Source organism: Bos indicus x Bos taurus, chromosome 12 (genome assembly GCF_003369695.1).
Source record: "Bos indicus x Bos taurus breed Angus x Brahman F1 hybrid chromosome 12, Bos_hybrid_MaternalHap_v2.0, whole genome shotgun sequence".
Taxonomy (NCBI): Eukaryota; Metazoa; Chordata; class Mammalia; order Artiodactyla; family Bovidae; genus Bos; species Bos indicus x Bos taurus.
In genome coordinates, this window is record NC_040087.1 from 72386141 (window position 1) to 72412692 (window position 26552).

Here is a 26552-nt window from a genome sequence, read left to right on the forward strand (position 1 = left end):
TGGTCATAACAAACACCCTTTTCCAACAACAAAAGAGAAGACTCTATACATGGACATCACCAGATGGTCAACACCGAAATCAGATTGATTATATTCTTTGCAGCCAAAGATGGAGAAGCTCTATACAGTCAGCAAAAACAAGACCAGGAGCTGACTGTGGCTCAGACCATGAACTCCTTATTGCCAAATTCAGACTTAAATTGAAGAAAGTAGGGAAACCACTAGACCATTCATGTATGACCTAAATCAAATCCCTCATGATTATACAGTGAAAGTGAGAAACAGATTTAAGGGCCTAGATCTGATAGACAGAGTGCCTGATGAACTATGGAATGAGGTTCGTGACATTGTACAGGAGACAGGGATCAAGACCATCCCCATGGAAAAGAAATGCAAAAAAGCAAAATGGCTGTCTGGGGAGGCCTTACAAATAGCTGTGAAAAGAAGAGAAGCGAAAAGCAAAGGAGAAAAGGAAAGATATAAACATCTGAATGCAGAGTTCCAAAGAATAGCAAGAAGAGATAAGAAAGCCTTTCTCAGTGATCAATGCAAAGAAATAGAGGAAAACAACAGAATGGGAAAGACTAGGGATCTCTTCAAGAAAATCAGAGATACCAAAGGAACATTTCATGCAAAGATGAGCTCGATAAAGGACAGAAATGGTATGGACCCAACAGAAGCAGAAGATATTAAGAAGAGATGGCAAGAATACATAGAAGAACTGTACAAAAAAGATCTTCATGACCCAGATAATCACGATGGTGTGACCACTGACTAAAGCCAGACATCCTGGAATGTGGAGTCAAGTGGGCCTTAGAAAGCATCACTACGAACAAAGCTAGTGGAGGTGATGGAATTCCAGTTGAGCTATTCCAAATCCTGGAAGATGATGCTGTGAAAGTGCTGCACTCAACATGCCAAGAAATGTGGAAAACTCAGCAGTGGCCACAGGACTGGAAAAGGTCAGTTTTCATTCCAATCCCAAAGAAAGGCAATGCCAAAGAATGCTCCAACTACCACACAATTGCACTCATCTCACACGCTAGTAAAGTAATGCTCAAAATTCTCCAAGCCAGTCTTCAGCAGTATGTGAACCGTGAACTTCCAGATGTTCAAGCTGGTTTTAGAAAAGGCAGAGGAACCAGAGATCAAATTGCCAACATCCGCTGGATCATAGAAAAAGCAAGAGAGTTCCAGAAAAACATCTATTTCTTCTTTATTGACTATGCCAAAGCCTTTGACTGTGTGGATCACAATAAACTGTGGAAAATTCTGAAAGAGATGGGACTACCAGACCACCTGATCTGCCTCTTGAGAAATTTGTATGCAGGTCAGGAAGCAACAGTTAGAACTGGACATGGAACAATAGACTGGTTCCAAATAAGAAAAGGAGTTCGTCAAGGCTGTATATTGTTACCCTGTTTATTTAACTTATATGCAGAGTACATCATGAGAAACGCTGGACTGGAAGAAACACAAGCTGGAATCAAGATTGCTGGGAGAAATATCAATAACCTCAGATATGCAGATGACACCACCCTTATGGCAGAAGGTGAAGAGGAACTCAAAAGCCTCTTGATGAAGGTGAAAGTGGAGAGTGGAAAAAGTTGGCTTAAAGCTCAACATTCAGAAAACGAAGATCATGGCATCTGGTCCCACCACTTCATGGGAAATACATGGGGAAATAGTGGAAACAGTGTCAGACTTTATTTTTCTGGGCTCCAAAATCACTACAGATGATGAGTGCAGCCATGAAATTAAAAGACGCTTACTCCTTGGAAGGAAAGTTATGACCAACCTAGATAGCATGTTCAAAAGCAGAGACATTACTTTGCCAACAAAGGTTCGTCTAGTCAAGGCTATGGTTTTTCCTGTGGTCAGGTATGGATGTGAGAGTTGGACTGTGAAGAAGGCTGAGTGCCGAAGAATTGATGCTTTTGAACTGTGGTGTTGGAGAAGACTCTTGAGAGTCCCTTGGACTGCAAGGAGATCCAACCAGTCCATTCTGAAGGAGATCAGCCCTGGGATTTCTTTGGAAGGAATGATGCTAAAGCTGAAACTCCAGTACTTTGGCCACCTCATGTGAAGAGTGGACTCATTGGAAAAGACTCTGATGCTGGGAGGGATTGGGGGCAGGATGAGAAGGGGACGCCAGAGGATGAGATGCCTGGATGGCATCACTGACTCGATGGACGTGAGTCTCAGTGAACTCAGGGAGTTGGTGATAGACAGGGAGGCCTTGCGTGCTGCGATTCATGGGGTCTCAAAGATTTGGACACAGTTGAGCAACTGATCTGATCTGATCTGATGTGAAACTACCAATAGGTAGAGGGATCCTGTGAGTCTGAGTGTAGTTAAATCAGAAATAGCCCAATATTCATAAGAACAATACTTCCCAAACTTTAATCTGTATAGGAATCTCTCAGGGATCTGGTTAAGATGTATATTCTCAAGAGCACTGGGTTGTGCCTAAAAATTCTGAATTTCTGACAACTTCAGACTGATTCTGATGCTGCTTGTCTAGGGACCACACTTTTGAGAAACAAGAAACAAACTGAACATTTCTGATGATGGGCCTTTTTCATTTATACCCACCCTAAGAGCTAAAGGACTATTATCTTTATTTACCTCTATGTTGCTTTCAAAGCATCTGGTATTTGACAGAGATGTTTTCCAGTTGTATTTTCAAAGATATACAGTGGCCAAGTGCCCTGAATCACCTCTGATTTGACTACATGAATGTGCCTACACAGATGAGACCTGGAGGTGCTTCATTACCATGCTAAGACCTCTGCCCAAGGAGGGGATTTGTGCTCTACTCAGCACAATTCCTGCCATGTGCAAAGGACCATGGAAGACTGTGCATGCCTTAGCTATCTTGGCTATTTCTGGAAATATTACCCTTTCCTAGAGCTCCAGTGACCTACTTGCCTCCTACCACTTAAAATTTCTTTACTCTCCCCTCCCCTTAGGGAGAGATATTTTTAGAGTAGGAGCTCTCCCTTCTCCATTTCTTAATCAAGGGACAAACCTTCTGCTCTGCTATACAGGACCCAGGTTCATAAGCAACATTTGCAACTCCAAGCAACGGGCTCATTAAAAGGGTCACTGACCCAGTGGGGATCAGTTACATCTGCTATCTCAAGAACCTTTAAATTAACCGTGTCTTTTCTACAAGTATAATCACTGCCCTTTTAAATTCCATTCTTTGCTTCCAGGAGCTAACAACCATTTTTCTGCTTTCTATTCACACAAATTAGAATAAGGACATTAATAGGACACAGATTTTTTTCTGTTTCATTAACTGCTGTTATCACAGTGTCTGGCCAAATGCCTCATGAATAGAAGGCACTCAAGCATATTCTGAGAGAATGAATAAAACAAGCCCTCCTGCTATAAATACTTTGTTTTCAATTTTCAGCCTCCATTGATATTTCAAGCAGTTGCTTTTGTTAGCTGATGTTTTCGAACTTGGGGAAATTCATGCTTCAAAGTGAAGTGCCTGTTCATCATACTGTCATCAGCAAAGGTCATTAATGATTCCCCGGAAATAAAGATAGAATCTGGGCAATAAAGTCTAGCCCTTTTTTTCCCATTGTGCTTAGTCAAGTTTCACTTGCTCATAGGGTACCATGTGCAAAAGCCTTACATATTCCCCTCAGACCAGAGTCCCTGATGCAAAATGGCTTTAAGATGGCAGTGGGACCCATGTGTACAGGCAAGAACCTTATAAAGTAGCCATGTTCAGGGCCTTTGTGGGAGAGAACATGTACTTCAGAATACAAGCTCAAATCTCTCTATTCTTTGATCAAAGGATAAAGATTTCCTATGCTTCTGAATTAAACTCAGTTTCCTTCGATTGGCATGAGCAACACAAGATAGTAGGACCCTTGTTGAGAACTAACTCACCAGGTTATAGAGACTCAGACAATTCATGTCAAAACATCTATGAGACAGAGCTATTTTACCAGACATGTTGGAAAGCGCTATTAAATATCTGGGGCTTCCCTGGTAGCTTAGATGGAAATACCTAGCAATAAATATGAGCTAATAGCATGATAGGCATGGCTGGAGTTAAGCTAGTATGAACAGTGATGACCACTAGCTACTGACAGCCTGAACCCTTCTGACTAGCTAATGCCTACCCCACTAGATGCTGAATACTTTAAATATTAACAGTTAGAAGAGTTCCAGTAAATCTCCCTTGGTTAACCATAATAAAACATTTAAAATAACTCCACCTCTAAATTAAATTATTTAATTTATTGACGATTGAATAAATGGATTAGCAAGTGAAAAAATGACTAAAAGAATGAATTAGCACAGACGGTCTAAGAAAAACATAACTGACTAGTAAAGTTCAGGACTTGAGAGACTCCTGATCCCAGGTCTTGCTCTGAACTGTGATTCAGGGCAAGTCGCATCACCTATTGCTAAATATGGTAGGAAACTGACCTTTAAGGAGTAGATACACCTCACCAACTGCCCCAGGAAACCCTCTGTTACAGCCGCCCTAAATGCTTTGTTACAGTGATTAACTGATATTTTACTTTTCCTAAGCACTAGGGAAATTTCGGGGGCAGGGGGGGTGCGGGGAGCTAGATCAGGCTTGTTCTTTACCCACGGATCCTATGCATATGTCATACAGGCTGTCACACAGGAGTCTGACTCGAGGCTCACTCACTGTCAGGAATGGACAGTGGACAGTAATAGGCAAAAAAAAAAAAATTTCTAAGATGGTGGTTCCGAAACATGGTGGGTCTGAGGAAAGCCATGGAGCATGTCTGCAAGAAAATGCCCAAGGGCTCAGTTTCATGATTTCTGTGGATTCCTCAACCATGAACCACAGGAAATGAGGTGGCCACAGAGAGACATGGGAAATATGAGCTCCTGATTCTGAGAGAACAGGAAACCACCTATCACGGGAATCCTCCTTCCATTGGAATGCACTAACTCTCTCTCCAGGAATGGTATTTTTCCTGGCCCAGTGTACATTAACTGCCTTTCAAGGCAAAATGCAGTTTCCATCTCATATCTCTGGGAGAATTATAACTGCCAACAGATGAAACCTTTGTTGTGCAGTAGATCTTTGAAATATTAGATGGTGTAGCAAACTACTATCATAAATATCCTCTGAAGTTAGAACTGGACATGGAACAATAGACTGGTTCCAAATAGGAAAAGGAGTATGTCAAGGCTGTATATTGTCACCCTGCTTATTTAACTTATATGCAGAGTACATCATGAGCAACGCTGGGCTGGATGAAGCACAAGCTAGAATCAAGATTGCTGGGAGAAATATCAATAACCTCAGATATGCAGATGACACCACCTTTATGGCAGAAAGTGAAGAAGAACTAAAGAGCCTCTTGATGAAGGTGAAAGAGGAGAGTGAAGAAGTTGGCTTAAAGCTCAACATTCAGAAAACGAAGATCATGGATTCTGGTCCCATCACTTCATGGGAAATAGATGGGGAAACAATAGAAAAAGTGCTGACTATTTTTCTGGGCTCCAAAATCACTGTAGATAGTGACTGCAGCCATGAAATTAAAAGACACTTACTCCTTGGAAGGAAAGTTATGACCAACCTAGATAGCATATTAAAAAGCAGAGACATTACTTTTCCAACAAAGGTCCGTCTAGTCAAGGCTATGGTTTTTCCAGTAGTCATGTATGGATGTGGGTGTTGAACTATAAAGAAAGCTGAGTAGAGAAGAATTGATGCTTTTGAACTGTGGTGTTGGAGAAGACTCTTGAGAGTCCCTTGGACTGCAAGGAGATCCAACCAGTCCATGCCAAAGTAAATCAGTCCTGGGTGTTCATTGGAAGGACTGATATTGAAGTTGAAACTCCAGTGCTTTGGTCACCTGATGCGAAGAGCTGACTCATTTGAAAAGACCCTATATGGGAAAGATTGAAGGCAGGAGGAGAAGGGGACGACAGAGGATGAGATGGTTGGATGGCATCACTGACTCAACGGACATGAGTTTGGGTAAACTCTGGGAATTGTGATGGACAGGGAGGCCTGGCATGCTGCAGTTCATGGGGTTGCAAAGAGTCAGACAAAACTGAGCAACTGAACTGAACTTCTTATAACCTATTTTGTTTTTCTTTTTCACCCAATTATTTCTAAGCAAGTTCTGCAAGGTGGTAGAATTACTGAATTTCAGACCTTCAGGCCTCTCAGACATGATTGAGGCTGAATGCCAAGACTCAGGACAAGGTAGGTGCTCCCTTCCTAACACAGCTACCTAGCAGCCAGGTGTTCATGACTAAGGGCTCTCTGTCTTCACTCAGCTGTCTCCTACCAAGAACCATGCATTTTCCATCTCCTTCAATGCCATTTTATAACCCAACCAGTAATTTATGACATCTAAATGGTTAGTTTATTTATGCTAATTAGGTATTTATAGGAGAACTATATTTATTCTTCAGCATTTATTATGCCTTTGATAGCTTTAAAAATATAATCCACAATTTATAAGAATAACTAGTAATCTCATTTTTGTCCCAGGCTGCTTTAACCATATTTTGCCAAAAGAGAAGTTCTAAAGTATCAGAATGTCTACCTGGTAGAAATGTTGAAGAATTGCCTGGAATTAACTGCAGTGAACAAAGCACAAAATGTCTCTAAAAACATCCTGTGAATAAAATTTGAAGACCTGATAATCTAAAACTGCCTTAGGTCAAGTTCAACTTTTATGTGTGAAATGTGTCATTTTTCATGCTATTTGAAAAAGGTGAATATATAGAAGCTCTCCATTTTGACCCATTAAAGCATTTTCTAAAAAATAGTAAGTTACTGCTAGTCCTAAGTACATCCATGTCCCTGGGACTATTCCAACACTGCATTTAAATAGAACTAACTTTATGAAATTTTCCATTTTCTTTAATTAATTCTTTAGACTTCTGTACTAAACTTTAATGGTATCATAATTAAACAAAATGTAAACCAGATGTTTGGTGCTTATATGCAAAATTAAGCTATCCCTGTGAAACCAAATTAAAATGAGCTCAAGGATGAAGCTAAGCTCCGATGAAAATAAAATATAAATACAAAACAAGACAAACAAAAAAACAAGCTGTGGATTTTGTTTTGTGGTTTGTTAGCCTTATTTCTCAGAAATAAGATTAGCTTGAAAGATTTTGAGCATTACCTTGCTAGCATGTGAAATGAACAGAGTTGTATGTTAGTTTGAAGATGCTTTGGCATTGCCCTTCTTTGTGACTGGAATGAAAAGTGACCTTTTCCAGTTCCATGACCACTGTTAAGTTTTCCAAATTTGCTCGCACATTGAGTGAAGTACTTTAACATTGTCTTCTAGGATTTGAAATAGCTCAGCTGGAATTCCATCACCTCCACTAGCTTTGTTCATAATAATGCTTCCCAAAGCCCACTTGACTTCACAATCCAGGATGTCTGGCACTAGTTGAGTGAACACACCATCGTGGTTATCCATTAGGACCTCTCTTGTATAGTTCTTCAGTGTATTCTTGCCACCTCCTCTTTATCTCTTCTTCTTCTGTTAGGTCCTTGCTGTTTCTGTCTTTGATTGTGCTCATCTTTGAATGAAATGCTCCCTTGGTAGCTCTACTTTTTTGAAGAGATCTTTGGTCTTTCCCATTCTATTGTTTTCATCTATTTCTTTGCATTGTACACTTAAGAAGGCTTTCTTATCTCTCCCATGTTAGTCTCTGGAACTCTGCATGCAGCTGGGTATATTCTTCCCTTTGTCCTGTGCTTTTTGCTTCTCTTTTTTTTTTTTTTTTGTAGTTCACTTTTTTTTTTTTTCTATAGCTGTCTTTTTATTTTATTTTTAAATTTATTTTAATTGGAGGCTAATTACTTTACAATATTGTATTGGTTTTGCCATACATCAATATGAATGTGCCACAGGTGTATATGTGCTCCACATCCTGAACACCTCTCCCACCTCCCTTCCCGTACCATCCCTCTGGGTCATCCCAGTGCACAGCCCCAAGCATCCTGTATCCTGCATCAAATCTGGACAGGTGATTCGTTTCTTATATGATATTATACATGTTTCAATGCCATTCTACCAAATCATCCCACCCTCTCCCTCTCCCACGGAGTCCAAAAGTCTGTTCTATACATCAGTGTCTCTTTCGCTGTCTCATATACAGGGTTATTGTTACCATCTTTCTAAATTCCATATATATGCGTTAGTATACTGTATTGGTGTTTTTCCTTCTGGCTTACTTCACTCTGTATAATAGGCTCCAGCTTCATCCACCTCATTAGAACTGATTCAAATGTATTCTTTTTAATGGCTGAGTAATACTTCATTGTGTATATGTACCACAGCTTTCTTATCCATTCATCTGCTGATGGACATTTAGGTTGCTTCCATGTCCTGGCTATTATAAACAGTGCTGCGATGAACATTGGGGTACACATGTCTCTTTCAATTCTGGTTTCCTCAGTGTGTATGCCCAGCAGTGGGATTGCTGGATCATAAGGCAGTTCTATTTCCAGTTTTTTAAGGAATCTCCACACTGTTCTCCAGAGTGGCTGTACTAGTTTGCATTCCTACCAACAGTGTAAGAGGGTTCCCTTTTCTCCACACGCTCTCCAGCATTTATTGCTTGTAGACTTTTGGATCGCAGCCATTCTGACTGGTGTGAAACAGTACCTCATAGTGGTTTTGATTTGCATTTCTCTGATAATGAGTGATGTTGAGCATCTTTTCATGTGTTTGTTAGCCATCTGTATGTCTTCTTTGGAGAAATGTCTATTTAGTTCTTTGGCCCATTTTTTGATTGGGTCATTTATTTTTCTGGAATTGAGCTGTAGGAGTTGCTTGTATATTTTTGAGATTAGTTGTTTGTCAGTTGCTTCATTTGCTATTATTTTCTCCCATTCTGAAGGCTGTCTTTTCACCTTGCTTATAGTTTCCTTTGTTGTGCAGAAGCTTTTAAGTTTAATTAGGTCCCATTTGTTTATTTTTGCTTTTATTTCCAATATTCTGGGAGGTGGGTCATAGAGGATCCTGCTGTTATTTATGTCGGAGAGTGTTTTGTCTATGTTCTCCTCTAGCAGTTTTATAGTTTCTGGTCTTATGTTTAGATCTTTAATCCATTTTGAGTTTATTTTGGTGTATAGTGTTAGAAACTGTTCCAGTTTCATTCTTTTACAAGTGGTTGACCAGTTTTCCCAGCACCACTTGTTAAAGAGATTGCTTTAATCTATTGTATATTTTTGCCTCCTTTGTCAAAGACAAGGTGTCCATAGGTGTGTGGATTTATCTCTGGGCTTTCTATTTTGTTCCATTGATGTATATTTCTGTCTTTGTGTCAGTACCATACTGTCTTCATGACTGTAGCTTTGTAGTAGAGCCTGAAGTCAGGCAGGTTGATTCCTCCAGTTCCATTCTTCTTTCTCAAGATTGCTTTGGCTATTCGAGGTTTTTTGTATTTCCATACAAATTGTGAAATTATTTGTTCTAGCTCTGTGAAGAATATTGTTGGTAGCTTGATAGGGATTGCATTGAATCTATAGATTGCTTTGGGTAGTATACTCATTTTCACTATATTGATTCTTCTGACCCATGAACATGGTATATTTCTCCATCTATTAGTGTCCTCTTTGATTTCTTTCACCAGTGTTTTATAGTTTTCTATATATAGGTCTTTAGTTTCTTTAGGTAGATATATTCCTAAGTGTTTTATTCTTTTCAGTGCAATGGTGAATGGAATTGTTTCTTTAATTATTCTATTTTCTCATTATTAATGTATAGGAATGCAAGGGATTTCTCTGTGTTGATTTTATATCCTTCAACTTTACTATATTCATTGATTAGCTCTAGTAATTTTCTGGTGGGGTCTTTAGGGTTTTCTATGTAGAGGATCATGGCATCTGCAAATAGTGAGTTTTACTTCCAATTTGGAAGGTTTTTTTTCCAATTTGGATTCCTTTTATTTCCTTTTCTGCTCTGATTGCTGTGGCCAAAACTTCCAAAACTATGTTGAATAGTAGTGGTGAAAGTGGGCACCCTTGTCTTGTTCCTGACTTTAGGGGAAATGCTTTCAATTTTTCACCATTGAGGATAATGTTTGCTGTGGGTTTGTCATACATAGCTTTTATTATGCTGAGGTATGTTCCTTCTATCCCTGCTTTCTGGAGAATTTTTATCATAAATGGATGTTGAATTTTGTCAAAGGCTTTCTCTGCATCTATTGAGATAATCATATGGATTTTATTTTTCAATTTGTTAATGTGGCATATTATATTGATTGATTTGTGGATATTGAAGAATTCTTGCATGCTTGGGATAAAGCCCACTTGGTCATGGTGTATGATCTTTTTAATGTGTTGTTGGATTATGATTGCTAGAATTTTGTTAAGGATTTTTGCACCTATGTTCATCAGTGATATTGGCCTATAGTTTTCTTCTTCTTTTTTTTTTTTTTTTTTTGTGGCATCTTTATCAGGTTTTGGTATTAGGGTGATGGTGGCCTCATAGAATGAGTTTGGAAGTTTACCTTCCTCTGCAATTTTCTGGAAGAGTTTGAGTAGGATAGGTGTTAGCTCTTCTCTAAATTTTTGGTAGAATTCAATTGTGAAGCAATCTGGACCTGGGCTTTTGTTTGCTGGAAGATTTCTGAGTACAGTTTCAATTTCGATGCTTGTGATGGGTCTGTTAAGATTTTCTATTTCTTCCTGGTTCAGTTTTGGAAATTTGTACTTTTCTAAGAACTTGTCCATTTCTTGCATGTTGTCCACTTTATTGGCATATAATTGCTGATAGTAGTCTCTTATGATCCTTTGTATTTCTGTGTTGTCTGTTGTGATCTCTCCATTTTCATTTCTAATTTTATTGATTTGATTTTTCTCCCTTTGTTTCTTGATGAGTCTGGCTAATGGTTTGTCAATTTTATTTATCCTTTCAAAGAATCAGCTTTTGGCTTTGTTGATTTTTGCTATGGTCTCCTTTGTTTCTTTTGCACTTCTTTCTGCCCTAAATTTTAAGATTTCTTTACTTCTACTAACCCTGGGGTTCTTCATTTCTTCCTTTCTTAGTGCTTTAGGTGTAGAGTTAGGTTATTTATTTGACTTTTTTCTTGTTTCTTGAGGTATGCCTGTATTGCTATGAACTTTCCCATTAGCACTGTTTTTACAGTGTCCCACAGGTTTTGGGTTGTTGTGTTTTCATTTTCATTCATTTCTATGCATATTTTGATTTCTTTTTTATTTCTTCTGTGATTTGTTGGTTATTCAGCAGCGTGTTGTTCAGCCTCCTTATGTTGGAATTTTTAATAGTTTTTCTCCTGTAATTGAGATCTAATCTTACTACATTGTGGTCAGAAAAGATGCTTGGAATGATTTCAATTTTTTTGAATTTACCGAGGCTAGATTTATGGCCCAGGATGTGATCTATCCTGCAGAAGGTTCCATGTGCACTTGAGAAAAAGGTGAAATTCATTGGGGATGAAATGTCCTATAGATATCAATTAGGTCTAACTGGTCTATTGTATCATTTAAAATTTGTTTTTCATTGTTAATTTTCTGTTTAGTTGATCTATCCATAGGTGTGAGTAGGGTATTAAAGTCTCCCACTATTATTGTGTTATTGTTGTTTACCCTTTCATACTTGTTAGCATTTTTCTTACACATTGCAGTGCTCCTATGTTGGGTTCATATATATTTATAATTGTTATTTCTTCTTCCTAGATTGATCCTTTGATCATTATGTAGTGTCCTTCTTTATCTCTTTTCACAGCCTTTGTTTTAAAGTCTATTTTATCTGATATGAGTATTGCTACTCCTGCTTTCTTTGGTCTCTATTTGCGTGGAATATCTTTTTCCAGCCCTTCATTTTCAGTCTGTATGTGTCCCCTGTTTTGAGGTAGGTCTCTTGTAGACAACATATATAGGAGTCTTGGTATTGTATCCATTCAGCCAGTCTTTGTCTTTTGGTTGGGACATCAACTCATTTATGTTTAAGGTAATTATTGATAAGTATGATCCTGTTGCCATTTACTTTATAGTTTTGGGTTCAAATTTATACACCTTTTTTGTGTTTCCTGTCAGAGAATATCCTTTAGCATTTGTTGGAGAGCTGGTTTGGTGGTGCTGAATTCTTTCAGCTTTTGCTTGTCTGTAAAGCTTTTGATTTCTCCTTCATATTTGAATGAGATCCTTGCTGGGTACAGTAATCTTGGCTGTAGGCTATTTTCTTTCATCAGTTTAAGTATGTCTTGCCATTCCCTCCTGGCCTGAAGAGTTTCTATTGAAAGATCAGCTGTTATCCTTATGGGAATCCCCTTGTGTGTTATTTGTTGTTTTTCCCTTGCTGCTTTTAATATTTGTTCTTTGTGTTTTATCTTTGTTAGTTTGATTAATATGTGTCTGGGGTGTTTCACCTTGGGTTTATCCTGTTTGGGACTCTCTGGGTTTCTTGGACTTGGGTGATTATTTCCTTCCCCACTTTAGGGAAGTTTTCAACTATTATCTCCTCAAGTATTTTCTCATGGTCTTTTTGTCTTATTCTTCTGGAACTCCTATGATTCGAATGTTGGGGCATTTAATATTGTCCTGCAGGTCTCTGAGACTGTCCTCATTAATTTTAATTCGTTTTTCTTTTTTCTTCTCTGATTCATTAATTTCTACCATTCTATCTTCTACCTATCTTCTGCCTCCGTTATTCTACTATTCATTGCCTCCAGAGTGTTTCTCATTTCATTTATTGCATTATTCATTATATATTGACTCTTTTTTATTTCTTCTAGGTCCTTGTTAAACCTTTCTTGCATCTTCTCAATCCTTGTCTCCAGGCTATTTATCTGTGATTCCATTTTGATTTCAAGGTTTTGTATCATTTTCCCTATCATTATTCTGAAGTCTTTATCAGGTAGATTCCCTATCTCTTCCTCTTTTGTTTGGTTTGGTGGACATTTATCCTGTTCCTTTACCTGCTGGGTATTCCTCTATCTCTTCCTCTCATTTATATTGCTAAGTTTGGGGTGGCCTTTCTGTATTCTGGCAGTTTGTGGAGTTTTCTTTATTGTGGAGTTTCCTCACTGTGCATGAGGTTGTACGGGAGGCTTGTCAAGGTTTCTTGGTTAGGGAAATTTGTGTTGGTGTTCTGGTGGGTGGAGCTGGATTTCTTCTCTCTGGAGTGCAATGAAGTGTCCAGTAATGAGTTATGAGATGTCAATGGGTTTGGAGTAACTTTGGGCAGCCTGTATATTGAAGCTCAGGGTTGTGTTCCTGTGTTGCTGGAGAATTTGTGTGGTATGTCTTGCTCTGGAACTTGTTGGCCCTTGGTTGGTGCTTGGTTTCAGTGTAGGTGTGGAGGCGTTTGATGAGCTCCTGTCAATTAATGTTCCATGGAGTCAGGAGTTCTCTGGTGTTCTCAGGATTTGGACTTAAGCCTCCTGCTTCTGGTTTTGCCTTATTTTTACAGTAGTCTCAAGACTTCTTCTATACAGCACCATTGATAAAACATCTAGGTTAAAGATCAAAAGTTTCTCCACAGTTAGGACACCCAGAGAGGTTCACAGAGTTACATGGAGAAGAGAAGAGGGAGGAGGGAGTTAGAGGTGACCCGAATGAGATGAGGTGGAATCAAAAGAGGAGAGAGCAAGCTAGCCAGTTATCACTTCCTTATGTGCTCTCCACAGCCTGGACCGCTCAGAGATGTTCACAGAGTTATACAGAGAAAAGAAGAGGGAGGAAGAAGACAGAGGTGGCCAGGAGGATAAAAGGGGGGAATCAAAAGTAGAGAGACAGATCCAGCCAGTAATCAGTTCCCTAATTGTTCTCCACCGTCTGGAACACAGAGAGATTCACAGAGTTGGGTAGAGAATAGAAGGGGGAAGGAGGATACAGAGGCGACCTGGTGGAGAAAAAGCAGAGTCCAAAGCGGGAGAGAGCAATCAAGCCAGTAATCTCACTCCCAAGTAAAAATGGGTACTGAAGATTGGGTTCTTAAAGGTACAAAATTGATAACAAATACCAAAAAGCAAAGATTAAAAATCTAGAGTAGAGGTTGGATTTTCAAAAATACAATATTAAAGAAAAGAAGAAGGGAAAAAAGTCACAAAAATTATTTTTAAAAATATGTATATGAAGTTTGCTTTAAAAATAGGGTCTTTTTTTTTGCAAAGTAATAGTAGGTTATAAAAATGAAAATTAAAGGGGTAATAGAGGACTTAATTTTTTTTAATTAAAAGTAAAAAAAAAATGATTGTAAAAATAGTAAAAATATATCTAGGACTTTCTTTGGTGTTGTTGTGGGCAGTGTGGGGTCAGTTCTTTTTTAGATAGTTCCTTGTTCTGACTTACATTTCTCAAGATCTATAGGCCCCTTCCTATGTAGTTGGTACTAACTACAGTGTTTTAACCTATTGAATCTGTCACTTCCAAGGCGGTTCCCTCTGTTTTAGCTTCTTCTGTTTGCTGGTCTCTTAAGTGTCTGATTTCCACCCTGACACAAGGAGGGCGGTGGTGGACACTTTTTTTAGGCTCACTTGTTCAGTCGCGCTGTGGGGAAGGAGGGATGCTGCAAACAAATAACACTGGCGCGTGCTTGCAGTGTCTCAGCCACAGTGGGCCTGCCCCCGCTCATGGCACGTGCACCCTCCCTGCCCACACTGGTCAGGTTCTAGGTTGCTCTGCCAGGAACCATCCGAGGCCTGCCCTGGGCTGCATGCATCTCCCAGGTCTAAGCTTCTCAGGTTCAGACATTCGGGTAGTCCTCAGAGGCACAGACTTGGTTGGGCCTGTGTTTTGTGCCCTTCCCAGGTCCAAACAGCTCAGGTGATGAGGTGTATGGCGAGCACAGTCGCTGCAACTTATCACCTCCCCGTCCCTGCTGCTCAGTTTTCTGGGTGTACAACCAGTGCACCTTCTCAGGCAGATGTTGACTGTCCAGAACCCCAAGAAGTCTTAGTTAGCAAAGAAGCCTGCTTGCAGTTTGGTAGATAATGTCTCTCTGGGGCTGCGATTGCCCCCTCTGGCTCTGGCTGCCTGTCACAGGAGGGGGATGATCTGCAGCCGGCTAGTTCTGTTCAGTCCTTTGTTCTGTGCATGGGCCTGGCAGTTTCTTAGGTTAGGACTTTTCGCGTGGTAGCTATCCCGCAGTCTGATTTGCTAGCCCAAGTTAGTTCCCTCAGATTGCCCTAGGGGCATTCAGGCCCAGCCCTTACTCTAAGCAATACAGCCTGTGTCTCCCTGCCCAGGCCCCACTTGCTAGTGGCGGGTGCAGGCATCTGTGCTGCTTCTCTGCTGGGGGAGTTACTGTTGGGCTCATAATCTGTGGGTTTTAATTATTTATTTATTTTTCCTTCTGTTATGTTGCCCTCTGTGCTTGCAAGGCTTGCCACAGACTTGGCAGTGAGAGTGTTTCCTGGTGTTTGGAAACTTCTCTGTTTTTAAGACTCCCTTCCCAGGACGGAGCTCCATCCCTACCTCTTTTGTCTCTTTTTTTGTCTTTTATATTTTTTCCTACCTTCTTTCGAAGACAATGGGCTGCTTTTCTGGGTGCCTGCTGTCCTCTGCTGGCATTCACAAGTTGTTTTGTGGAATTTACTCAACGTTTAAATGTTCTTTTGATGAATTTGTTGGGGAGAAAGTGGTCTCCCCGTCCTATTCCTCCGCCATCCTAGGACTACCTTCCCTCTTATTTTCTAAGCTATTTTAAAATCCTCCTCAAACAATCATTTTGCCTTCTTTCATTTCTTTTTCTTGGGGATGGTTTTGATCACTTCCTCCTGTACAATGCTACAAATCTCCAGACATATTTCTTCAGGTACTCTATCATATCTAATCCCTTGAATCTATTCATCACTTCAACTGCATAATCATAAGTAATTTGATTTAGATCATAACTGAATGGCTTAGTGGTTTTCCCTACTGTCTTTGAGTCTGAATTTTGCAAAAAGGAGCTCGTGATCTGAGTCACAGTCAGACCAGGTCTTGTTTTTGCTGATGGTATAGAGTTTCTCCATCTTCGGCTGCAAAAAATACAGTCAAGGCAAAACACTCTCTGACATACATCACAGCAGGATCCTCTATGACCCACCTCCCAGAATATTGGAAATAAAAGCAAAAATAAACAAATGGGACCTAATTAAAATTAAAAGCTTCTGCACATCAAAGGAAACTATTAGCAAGGTGAAAAGACAGCCATCAGAATGGGAGAAAATAATAGCAAATGAAGCAACTGACAAACAACTAATCTCAAAGATATACAAGCAACTCCTACAGCTCAATTCCAGAAAAATAAATGACCCAATCAAAAAATGGGCCAAAGAACTAAATAGACATTTCTCCAAAGAAGACATACAGATGGCTAACAAACACATGAAAAGATGCTCAACATCACTCATTATCAGAGAAATGCAAATCAAAACCACTATGAGGTACCATTTCACACCGGTCAGAATAGCTGCGATCCAAAAGTCTACAAGCAATAAATGCTGGAGAGGGTGTGGAGAAAAGGGAACCCTCTTACACTGTTGGTGGGAATGCAAACTAGTACAGCCACTCTGGAGAACAGTGTGGAGATTCCTTAAAAAACTGGAAATAGAACTGCCTTATGATCCAGCAATCCCACTGCTGGGCATACACACTGAGGAAACCAGAAGGGAAAGAGACACGTGTACCCCAATGTTCATCGCAGCACTGTTTATAATAGCCAGGACATGGAAGCAACCTAGATATCCATCAGCAGATGAATGGATAAGAAAGCTGTGGTACATATACACAATGGAGTTTTACTCAGCCATTAAAAAGAATACATTTGAATCAGTTCTAATGAGGTGGATGAAACTGGAGCCTATTATACAGAGTGAAGTAAGCCAGAAAGAAAAACACCAATACAGTATACTAACACATATATATGGAATTTAGAAAGATGGTGACAATAACCCTGTGTATGAGACAGCAAAAGAGACACTGATGTATAGAACAGTCTTATGGACTCTGTGGGAGAGGGTGAGGGTGGGAAGATTTGGGAGAATGACATTGAAACATGTATAATATCATGTATGAAACGAGTTGCCAGTCCAGGTTCGATGCACGATACTGGATGCTTGGGGCTAGTGCACTGGGATGACCCAGAGGGATGGTATGGGGAGGGAGGAGAGAGGAGGGTTCAGGATGGGGAACACATGTATACCTGTGGCGGATTCATTTTGATATTTGGCAAAACTAATACAATTTGTAAAGTTTAAAAATAAAATAAAAATTTTTTAAAAAGAAAAAATACAGTCAATCTGATTTTGGTATTATTGGTCAATATGTAGAGTCACCATTTGTGTTGTTGTAAGAGGGTATTTGCTATGACCATGTGCTTTCTTGGAAAAACTCTGTTAGCCTTTGACCTAATTCATTTTGTACTCCAAAGTCAAACTTGTCTGTTGCTCCAGATATCTCTTGACTTCCTACTTTTGCATTTCAACTCCCAACAATGAAAAGGACATCTTTTTTTGGTGTTAGTTCTAACAAGTCTTGTAGGTCTTCATAGAAGCATTTGACTTCAGCTTCTTCAGCATTAATGGTTGGGGCATAGACTTTACTATAATGTCGAATGGTTTGCCTTGGAAATGAACAGAGATAATTCTGTAATTTTTGAGATTGTACCCATGTACTGCATTTTGGACTCTCCTGTTGATTATGAGGGCTACTCCATTTCTTCTAAGGGATTCCCGCCCACAGTAGTAGATATAATGATCATCTGAATTAACAGTCATCACCTTTCTGTCCATTTTAGTTCATTGATTCATAAGATGTTGATATTCACTCTTGCCATCTCTTGCCTGACCATATCCAATTTGCCTTGATCCATGGACCTAACATTCCAGGTTCTTATACAGTATTGTTCTTTAAAGCATCAGACGTTATTTTCACCACCAGACACATCCACGAGTGGGTGATGTTTCTGCTTTGGCCTAGCCTCTTTAGACCTTCTGAAGATATTTCTCTACTCTTCCCCAGTAGCATAATGACCAACTACTGACCTAGGGGGCTCATCTTCTGCTGTCATATTTTTCTGCTTTTTCTTACTGTTCATGGGGTTCTCAAGGCAAGAACATTGAAGCGGTTTGCCATTTCCCTCTCCAGCAGACCACATTTTGTCAGAACTCTCCACCATGACCCATCCATCTTGGGTGGCCCTGCATGGCATGGCTCACAGCTTCATTGAGTTATACAAGGCTGTGATCTATGGATCATTGTAGTTAGTTTTCTGTGATTTTGGTTTGACCTACTGTCAAAGCATTTGATGTTGTTGTTTAGTTATTAAGTCATATCTGATTCTTTATGACCTCATGGACTGTAGCCTGTAGGCTCCTCTGTCCATGGGATTTCTCAGGCAAGAATACTGGAGTGGGTTGCCATTTTCTTCTCCAGGAGATTTTTCTGACCCAGGGATCGAACCCACCTCTGCTGACTTGGCAGGCAGATTCTTTACTACTAAGTCCCCTGGGGAGCCCTTCAAAGCATTTGTAACACACACTTCTAAAAAGCCCAGAGAAGTGTGTGTAGATGTTTATAGGGGGCAAGACTGGAAGTGCTGGCTTCCCTTTTCTTTCCCTAACAGCTTCAGAGATGAGCTCTGGCACACAGACAGTCCCTGATTGGTCAGGAGTACATTTCATTATTGTCAAGAATCTGATTACAAATCAGCATGAGTTTTCTATAAGCTTAGAGATAATCATCTTAAATAAATAATTACTTTATTCCCTAAATTCCTCTCACTCCCACTGTTGTGATTTTATTCCAAAAACAATCTGTCTTAAAATTCCAGGAAAACAGTTTTTGGAAATTTTCTGAAATAAAGTGCAACCCTTACATAATTGCTTATAAAAAAGATACAGTTATTCTTGTAAATGTGTGAGTTGCTGTGTATCTGTGAATCAAGATCTCCAATCGAAAGTTGTATTAAAATCTGATTCTGAATCTTTTGGTACAGAATAAAAATATACTGACAAAATTTTTTTGAACAAACAATCCACTCTCGACAATTATTTAAGCTTGCAAATGCCTTGAAAGACAGGGCCATTTTGCCCAACGTTGAAACCACAACTGACAACCAGCAGACAACCAACAAATGCTTGCTGATTGAAAAGGCCCCCCTCTTCTTATTTGTTAGAATCTGAGGAGAAGAGTAATGAAGTTGCTGGCACAGTTCTTCCAAAGCTGTGTTCCAGCAGAACTGGGACATTCAACATCTCCAGCTACATCCCAACTTCTTGTCCAATAATAGTTTTTAAATGTCTACATGCATGCTAAGTCACTTCAGTCATGGCTGACTCTTTGCAACCCCATGGACTATATATATCCCCCTGGGCTCCTCTGTCCATGGGATTCTCCAGGCAAGAATACTGGAGTGAGTTGCCGTACCCTTCTCCAGGGGATTTTTCTGACCCAGAGATGGAATCCACATCCCCTGCAGCTCTTGCATTACAGGCAGATTCTTTACCTCTGAGCTACCAGGGAAGCCCCTTTTAAATGTCTGCTTCTGCTAAGAGTTTGTAATTTATATGGTAAGACTATCAGGTACTAAATATTTAACCCACATAAGTGCCACAATTTGTCTTCAATGCACAGCTAAACCCCAGGAAAATGTATTAGGTGTTCGACAGTTTTATTTCTTTAATTGACAGACAACAGAACTTGGAAGCCTGGATGTCTAATTCTATGAACTGCAACTTCCAAAGAATCAGTATATGTGGTTTTCTCTTCATGTTATAACACACCAGAAACAAATCTAACCATAAATAGTCTATTACAAATTCTACTTTTGAAAATAAATTCCAAGAAAGAGTTCAATGTAATCTACTGCTAAAATGTAAATAATTGATGGCTTCTAATAGGTTTATTTTTGCAGTGCTAACTTGGGCTCCAATTTTCATGAAGAAATGAAGTCCTTCTAAGAGACACAGGAGCCGAAAGCAAGATAAATACTAATATGCCAGCTGCTCTAAGATTAAGGACCTAGACGATTTAAGTGAGAGTCACTCAGTCGTGTCTAACTCTGTGACCCCATGGACTGTACAGTCCATGGAATTCTCCAGGCCAGAGTACTGAAGTGGTAGCTTTTCCCTTTTCCAGGGGATCTTCCCAATCCAAGGATTTAACCCAGGTCTCTCGCATTGCAGGCAGATTCTTTACCAGCTAAGCCACAAGGGAAGCCCAAGGGAAGAAGGGAAGCACAAGGGAAGAAGATTTAAACTTGGTCCAAAATCATTGAATACAAATGAATCAGCATTTGGAGAAGCCTACAGGTCTTGAACATGAATTGCCTGGTTAATGGTGGTCATGAGCACTGAGAGGCTATGATAATAGAAGTCCAGTTCTACTTAATGCTCTCAAATTTATGACTATAGTTTTCACATTAAAAGGCAAAGTAGAGCAATTCACAGCAGTAATAGCACTGACTCCTCCAATCACTTCCTCACTCTGGCTTCAAAATAAGATGAGATCTGGGTGGGCCTCTGCAGTTTACCATCTTGTGCTCCACACAGTGCCTGGACTAAACAGCATGTTCTAAATAAAACTACACAAGATGCTTCCCTGAATAGTCTTATTTAATCCTCACAACAATCTTGTGAAACAGGAAGGGCAGCTATCATTCCTATTTTCAGAGAAGTTCCCAAACACCATGTCATCATTGTCACTAAGGTTCACTAAGGGTGTTAAGAATTATGAATGTATCAACCTGATCAATTCTATCACAGTCAAGATAGATAACTTGTACCCCATTTCAGAGATAAGAAAACTGAAAACAACTGAGAACAGAACAATCAAATAACTAGCACATAAGTTTTAATAGCACATAAGTATTAATACAACTATTATATAAACAGCTATTGCTATCAGTAACTACCACCAGGATTGAGCCCAGGCAATTGGCTCCAAAGTCCATATTTTTAAACCAAGACAGACTACATCCTGCCTTGAGACTCACCTGCCTAATACTGTCCACCTGCTTTGGCCTTGGTCTCATGACTATTTGATGGCCAGGCCAAGGCTAATCCTGTCCTCCCACTAGCCCACTTCTTTGCCTCGACAGAACCTGTCAATCATCACCTGCAAAAACAAAGCTACTCTGGGCCTCCCCACAAGTGCAATACAGCATGTATGCTAATTCTTCATAGGAACCCATTTCAACTTCTACCTTTAGAAGAAAGATAGGTTGAAGGGCTCAGGATGAAGGAAGCAACTTCTGGGAAACCTCCAGGGACACTCATATCAAGAAACTTGCTTCTGAAGTTGCACCTGCTAGGTACCACAGAACCTCTTACACATCACCAAAGTCCACTGTAAACTACAGAGTTAATTTCACTAAAGAGGAGGTTTTCATTTTACTAATTGCCGGGAGCCAGCGTGAGGAACTCCACCCATGGCAAAGGTCATGAGGAAGGAGGCTCGGCATAAGCAAAGGCGGGATCAAGCCTCAGGAGTCCCCCTGCATATTCTCGAGCATCTACCCCCAAAACCAGAGTCTGCCTACTTTACTGCTTTGTGCTCTCACCTCTGACTTTACAGGGAGCTGTCCCCCACCACCATCTCGCTCTTTCTGATAAAGAGTTAACTTACAGCTCCAGTTAATAAAGTTCCTGGGCATAATAGGAGTGTTTAAATCCAAACCCCCCAGATGGCTCTCTAACTTGCCTGACAAATTTACCTGGACTCCTACAGCTATGCGTATGATTGTTTACAGTCTCCCAACCGCGAGAGGCATGGGAAGCTTAAGATATTCAAGCAGCTTAGAGCCTCTCGGAGAGTTAGAAGCTGTCAGAATAAAACTAGTAAAAGATTTCATTGATAAGCCAATGCTTGCTGTCAAGTTTCCACATCCCCTGTATTGTATCCTTGAATGTGTATTAATTAATATAGTTGGTATGTAGAAAAAATAAGTAGTGACCTTGGTGTAAGCAACTTTAGACCCTTAAGGTAATAAATTCTTTCCTTTGTTGTAAACCCACTGCACCTCTGCCCTATAGGAATGCAACTTTATCTAACACCTTCAAAGGATGGCACCAAACTTTAAAATAATTACTCTTAGAGAAAATAAGTCTTATGGTTGACAAACCTTTGTCAGAGTCATAAAATGTTAATAGGCCTTCTGGCCAGAAGATGATGTAAATCACCTAAACCATTTGTATATGATAAGTTTGCAGAAAAGAAACCTTGGTTTCTATAAGGATCAAAGACTGCTGACTTTGCACGATTTCACACCCCCTATTATCCTCTATGTGCAACTTATGGTATAAAAGCCCCTGTTGAAAATAAAGCTACAGGCCTTGCTCACCGAAGCTTGGTCTCCCCATGTCATTCTTTCTCTCAACCTCTGGCTGAATTTCCATCTGTAGCACGGAGGCCCGCTAAGCTTACTAATTTTGCCTGGGCTTCTAAGATTTGACCGGGGAGGCCTCAGTGTCTCATCTCCCATGGGAGAATGGAAGGACGCCTGTGGCCTATGTAAGTGGTGCAAACTTCTTGGCTTGAAGTTTTATTGGTTTTCCGGGTAAACCAAGCTATTCAGCCTCTTTTCTCCACTGAATTTTCCTGCTGAGCTATCCTCATTCTATTACTCTTTATATCTTTGATTAACATTTAATTAAAGCCAGTGTACTCGCTGATGCCGTCTCCCCTTCAAATTCCTTGGATCTGCTGGGGCTGGAACCCAGTAACTAATCTTGTGTGTAACTAAGTTTTCATTACCACTTTAGGTAAACCTCATAGTATGGGCACATGTCAGAGCTGTCATCCCAGAAATGGATGGGAAATGAAAAAAAGAAACACACAGCCTTTCTCTTTGAGAGATTCATTGTAAGAAGCTCCTTCCTATGAGACAATCTAGCTTAACACTATGTAACACACTCAGGATTTTAACAAACAATACTGAAATACATTTGTCTGGAATATAGGGTGTTTCATACGCCAACACAACAAATAGATTTCCAAATCATTCTAAAAGTGAACATTTATTTATCTTTCCACATAAATTGAAGTAAAAGCTTATATGCTTCTATACTTGGATTTTCTCTAGCAGGAGAAAAAAACATCAGTAAAGCTTTTTGTAGAAAATAGGTGAATATGCACAGTGATTTTCTTCCAAGCATCTCATCTATTTTTGAATATTAAATATACTCCAGCATTAAGTAGGATAAAAAAACATTTACTGACAAACCTGGTGTCTGACTTACCTAATGGATTTCTATCGAAGAACAATACTGGAACTCTCAAAATGGACTCCAACATTTTATTGTGCAAAATTTGTGAAGAATTAACAAGAATGTAGAATATCAACAGAGATCTTGTGATGCTGAGAAGGACAGTACCTACAGTTAGAACTGAAATAAAGATAAATAATTCACCACAAAGATCTCTGCCTTTTCTTCAAAATGCTAAAGCATGTCAGGCAGTTTATAAAGATACTATGCATTTCATTCTATAAATATAGTTTATATATAAATTCATATATAGAATATAGAATTTTAAAAAATGAAAGTGCTAGTCACTTGGTCATGTCTGACTCTCCAAACCCATGGACTGTAGCCCATTAGGCTCCTCTGTCCATGGAATTCTCCTGGCAAGAATACTGGAGTGGGTAGCCATTCCCTTCTCCAAGGGATCTTCCCAACACAAGGATCAAACCTGAGTCTCCTGCATTGCATGCAGATTCTATACCATATATCTGAGCCACCAGGGAAGCCCAGAATTAGAATAAATTTATATAAATATTAGATTCTATACAAGTTTAATAATTCACAAGATACATTTATAAAAAAGAATATAACAATCACTATGTTCCTTTCATTAAATAAAAATCATATGGGAAAAAATTAGTATAAACTACAATTTCAGGCTTTCTTAATTCAATACAAGTTCTAGTAAAAAACTTTGAAGAAAGAAAAATATAAAAAATAGTTGATTTGCCTTTCTCCATATTTCAAATCTCTGTATTTACAGCATGTCTAAATTTACAACATAGCCTAAATTTGAGGAATGCTTCAATACCAGCATATAACAGGAAACAGGAGAAATGATTTATCATTTCCTTGTAAATGGTAAATTTATATCAAAGTTTACTTCTATGTAAAGTAGCAGCTTCCATGCTCAAGTAGCTGTAAAGAGTATGAAAATATTGCCATAATAAGTGCAATCATAAAAGTCCTTAAATAATTGCAAGAAAATACAAATCATATTTTAGCACATGATAATTAATATAAATGAGCAACTAATTTCTCACTAAATATTATACAGAAACATGAAACTTTTGGAAATAAATATAATCACTTTCATTTATATTTTATTAAGGACATAAATGAGTACCTACTAAGCATATAAAAATTAAAATAGCCCTCCTAACATCTCCTGAACTCACAATGCTAAATAGAGTAGAAAAAACTTCTGTAATAAATATTCCACCAAATACCTTCAGCTGACACCACTGCTATTTCAACTCTGAAGACTACTCAAATTCCTGAATTCCATCAACAGACATTTGCCTTACCCCACCACCCTATATAAATGTGTAACAGAATCCTTTCCTTCTTCCTTTAAGTCCCCATAGTCCACCAATCGAAAGGTAAACAATGAATGAATGGATTTATGTTTCTTAGCAAGTGATCAATGTAATGAAAACCAAATTTCAATGAGTGGGTTCTTAAAAAGATAATGTACTCTTCCTTTGCAGAAAGCTTGTGTGAGGCTTCCTATAGCAATATTTAACATTTTAGATGAGAGTTTCCTTTAAAAAGTATAGAATGCTACATATTTCTAAATACACCTGTGAAAGCACAGAGCTATATTAATATCAGTCTAGCAAGCCAGATGCAAATTAATCACACAGTGGCAGACACAATAACAATGTGATCTCAAGGTAAGAAAGAGAAGGAATCCTAATTCCTAGACACTGCATTTTTCCCTGCTTAACATCTCTCTCAAGTAATTAATGAACCTTGAGAGATGAGCAGTGTAGTGAAGGGGAGTTTGCACAACTGCAACATAATACACTTTTACCTGGGGATACTTGCTGCCAGAGGATTTCATCCAAGTTCCATAATAGCCAGAGTTTGTTCAGACAGAATTGGAAAAATCTGAACCACAGGGTGGGAATCTGTTTCTAACCTCCTTGCTTATCCATGTAATGACATAAGATTTAGCTAAAGCAGCCTATTAGAATAGACAATAGCCACATATTTCCAGTGGTTGATTTTCTGAATGTGTGATCCTGGTTTAACTTCCAAAATTCAGTACACAGCAAATTAAGAGTCTTCATTCAACCTCTTTGTTCTAGTAGATTTTAAAAGTAATCATTTTAATTAATTCACAGAGAAAATGAGACTCAGTCTCTTATTAATCTGTTAAAACATTACTGAATTACTTCTGGAAGCTCTAGTTGCACACACGGGCTCATTGTAAGCACTTCAGACTCTCATATGATAGACCAGATGACTGAACTTTACCTGAATAAACTGTAAGGTACCAGACAGGATCAAGCAGCACAATTACTTTTCCTTTTCCATATGCTATGGCATACAGGCTACTCTGTCCATTTGCCCTACAGAAGAAAGAAGAAAAAATATCATGCTACAGATAGAATTTAGATAAATAACAAAAACCAAAAAATCAATCTTGATTTAGGAGATGTGTTTTGTGCTAGAAAACGGTTCTGCAGTTACAGGGCCCTGTGTCTGTCTACCTTATAAAAATTCAACTTGAATTTTGACTTTCAGTTCTTAAAATCATCTATGAGGAAGCTGCTGAGGATTATACATGGGGAGAGACCATGGGAGGATCACACGCCACCAGCAGGAAGTTTACTTTTTCTTCAGAGAAACTACATGAGGGTCAGAAGAGGAGACTGAACTAGCCCCATCTCTCCCCCTGACTCTGTGGGGAAGTTGGGTTCATGTAGATCTCAGAGCACTTTGGGTAAGATCAGGAATCACTCACCAGTCTGCAAGCCACCAATCCTGCAAGATATAGGCAACCTGGAACAGGAAACAACAGTCACTCACACACTGACATTACTGAGCCTTCACACCTGTGCTAACTGGGATGGGGAATGGGAAGGCTTCAGAACACAGAGATGGTCCTTCCAGCTCGGGTCTGCACCAAGCCCCACATCCCAGATGACCACAGGTCAGAGGAGAGCATGTTACATTTTAATATGTTTAAAACATATTGTCTTTTCCCTAGAATCTATCATGTACATGTGACACCAGTAAGCTTCACTTATTATGCTTCCCACAGATAATGCATCTCAATGTAAATTCAAGTGAACTGCAAAATATAACAGTAATAGTGCAAATACTGGGATTTTTTGAAGGAAAAAGTTTGACAGATACTGTGATGATCAGGATTTCTGTGTCAGCTTGGCCAGGCCAGTCTTCAGTGATTCAACCAAATTCTCACCTAGATGTTGCTGTGAAGGTATTTGGTGGATGTGGTTCACATCCATCCTCAGAACTGAAGTAGAGGAGACCACCCTCAGTGGTGGTCTCATACAGTCAGATGAAGGCCTTAAGAGCAAAACCTGAGGCTTCCTGGAGGAGGAAGAAATTCTGCC

At 39.3% G+C, this 26552-nt stretch overlaps 1 protein-coding gene across 1 annotated transcript in view; it reads right to left on the reverse strand.

Moving 5' to 3' along the window:
* The window catches only part of LOC113902491 (multidrug resistance-associated protein 4-like), a 227084-nt gene that overhangs the window by 122091 nt on the left and 78441 nt on the right, over positions 1 to 26552 (reverse strand). The window contains exons 17-19 of the mRNA XM_027557826.1: positions 25937 to 25974; positions 25447 to 25541; positions 23182 to 23328 (exon numbers count right to left, since the gene is read on the reverse strand). Of these exons, the coding sequence (XP_027413627.1) occupies positions 23182 to 23328; positions 25447 to 25541; positions 25937 to 25974 (280 nt within the window). The remainder of the gene's footprint in view (positions 1 to 23181; positions 23329 to 25446; positions 25542 to 25936; positions 25975 to 26552) is intronic.